Below are 2,207 nucleotides of genomic sequence, written 5' to 3' on the forward strand. Positions count from 1 at the left end.
AATATTCACCAGAAGTTTTAGAATATCCTAATCCATTACCAGAAGAATTTAAAGCTATTAAACATGAGCAAGAATTACCAAAAGAGTTAAGAGAAAGAATCATTGGATTACTTCTTGGACAAGCAGTTGGAGATGCAGTTGGATTATCTACAGAATTTGTTCGTAAAGAAAATGCATGGTATTTTTATAAAGGAGAACATATAAGATATAACCATTACATCATTGACCAACATCGATCAAAATGGATGAATGAAGAGTATAGATGTGCAGATTGGACGGATGATACAGACCAATGTATTTTAATATTGGATAGTCTTGTTCATAATAATGGAGAAGTTGATGTGATAGACTTTGCAAAAAGATGTTATTATTGGATTCACTTTGGATTTACAGAATTAGGAGATTTAGGAGGACTTGGAATAGGAATGAATTTTGGAAAGACTGTAAGAAGCAAAGGATGGATTAATGACCCAATTGGACAATGTGAGAAAATCTGGAGAGATGGAGGATGTCAATCGGCACCAAATGGAAGTGTAATGAGAACATCAGTTCTAGCTGTTCCATATTTCTGGGATGAAGAAAGGGTTAAAGAAAATGCAAAGAAAATAGGAAGTACTACACATGCAGATCCACGATGTCAAGCATCTGTTAATACAATCGTTCTTATCCTAGCAAAATTATTACAAGGACGAGAAGATATTGAAGAAATAATTCAAGAAGCAAGAAGTGATAGTGAAAAGATGTTAAATGAAGAATATAAGAAAGAATTTATAGAATATACAAATGCTAAAACACTTGAAGAAATGAAATTAAATGAATCTATAGGATATACATTCAAACCAATGGGATGTGCTATCTTATCATTAAGAGAAGCATTTAAGATGAAAGAAAAAGGGATAGATAAAACAAAGATATTTGAAGACTTAATTGAAAGAATTGCATATGAAGGTGGTGATGCAGATACAAATGGAGCAGTAGTTGGAGCAGTTCTTGGAACATATTTAAAAGGAATTTGTATGCCGAGTGATTGGTTAGAATTAGATAATAAAAAATGGTTAGAAGAACGCTTAAATCGGTTATTACATCTTTACGAATTAGAGCCTTTTCACTTTAAGTAACTTTTCATTTTATTTCTTTTTATCTTAAAAGAAACAAATGTCTTAAAAAATGAAATTAATTAAATTTAATAAATGTCATTAAGAATTTGGAGACATCCTTTATAATCAATATCTTTGTGTGCACCAGCTGGATTACCTTCAAACTTTCTTGCAATAGTTTCAAATTCTTCTTTTCCTTTACCCCATTCTGACAATCGTGTTTTCATTCCAATTGATTTAAACCATTTTTCTGTTGCTTCTATTGCTGCTTCTGGTGTACTATTCTTAATTCCAAAGACTTGTTCTCCCATTTGAATCAATTTCTTTGCATTCTTCTCTTTATTAAATCTCATTACTCCTGGTGCTGTAATTGCTAATGTTTCTCCATGTGCAAGTCCATAATAACTAGTTAATTCATGTCCTACTGCATGTGCACCTCCACAAAGTGTAACTCCACATAAAAGTGACATGTTCAATGCTACTGTTGCTGCATAACAGAATGTAATTCGTGCTTGATAATCTTGATGATTCTCTAATGTTTTGTGTGATACTCCAATGATAGTTCTCATTACTCCTTCAGCCTCTGCTTCTGCAACTGGGTTTAAGTGATAACTTCCAATATATTGTTCAATACAATGAACAAATGAATCAACAAGTCCATTTCTAATTTGATTGTCTGGAAGAGACATAGTGAAACATGGATCAACAATTGACCATGTTGGAAAAATTGATTCGTTGTTAAATGATAACTTTAATTTATCGGCATGTCTTGAAATAACTCCCCAACTATTCATTTCTGATCCTGTAGCTGGAATTGTTAAAACTACTCCGATTTTTGCTTTTGCTGGATTTACTTTAAACTTTCCTCTTTTTAGACAAATATCATATGGATCATCAGAATATGTATGTTCCATTCCAAGTGCAATATATTTTGTTGCATCAATAATTGACCCTCCTCCAACTGCAACCAAGAAGTTAATTTTATTCTCTTTAGCAATCTTAATAGCTTTAATACATGTTTCATGTGATGGATTTGGTTCTATTCCTCCAAACTCCACAATTGGCTTAATGTGTTTCAAGACTTCTTCATAAACTCCATTCTTCTTAATA

The 2,207-nt window shown here is 32.1% G+C and overlaps 2 protein-coding genes across 2 annotated transcripts; one reads left to right on the forward strand and one right to left on the reverse strand.

Moving 5' to 3' along the window:
* Positions 1-245: 245 nt before the first annotated feature.
* ENU1_017130 (ADP-ribosylglycohydrolase, putative) lies at positions 246-1,118 on the forward strand (the record flags this gene model as incomplete). Its single annotated transcript, XM_008856873.1, has 1 exon — positions 246-1,118. The coding sequence occupies one exon, from the start codon at positions 246-248 to the stop codon at positions 1,116-1,118; it is 873 nt and encodes a 290-aa protein (XP_008855095.1).
* A 65-nt stretch (positions 1,119-1,183) lies between these two features.
* ENU1_017140 (alcohol dehydrogenase 3, putative) lies at positions 1,184-2,158 on the reverse strand (the record flags this gene model as incomplete). Its single annotated transcript, XM_008856874.1, has 1 exon — positions 1,184-2,158. A coding segment is annotated over one exon (975 nt), but the record flags the coding sequence as incomplete, so codon positions are not given.
* Between the last annotated feature and the right edge of the window lie 49 nt (positions 2,159-2,207).

This window comes from Entamoeba nuttalli, assembly GCF_000257125.1.
Source record: "Entamoeba nuttalli P19 unplaced genomic scaffold asmbl_2292, whole genome shotgun sequence".
Classification (NCBI taxonomy): domain Eukaryota; phylum Evosea; order Mastigamoebida; family Endamoebidae; genus Entamoeba; species Entamoeba nuttalli.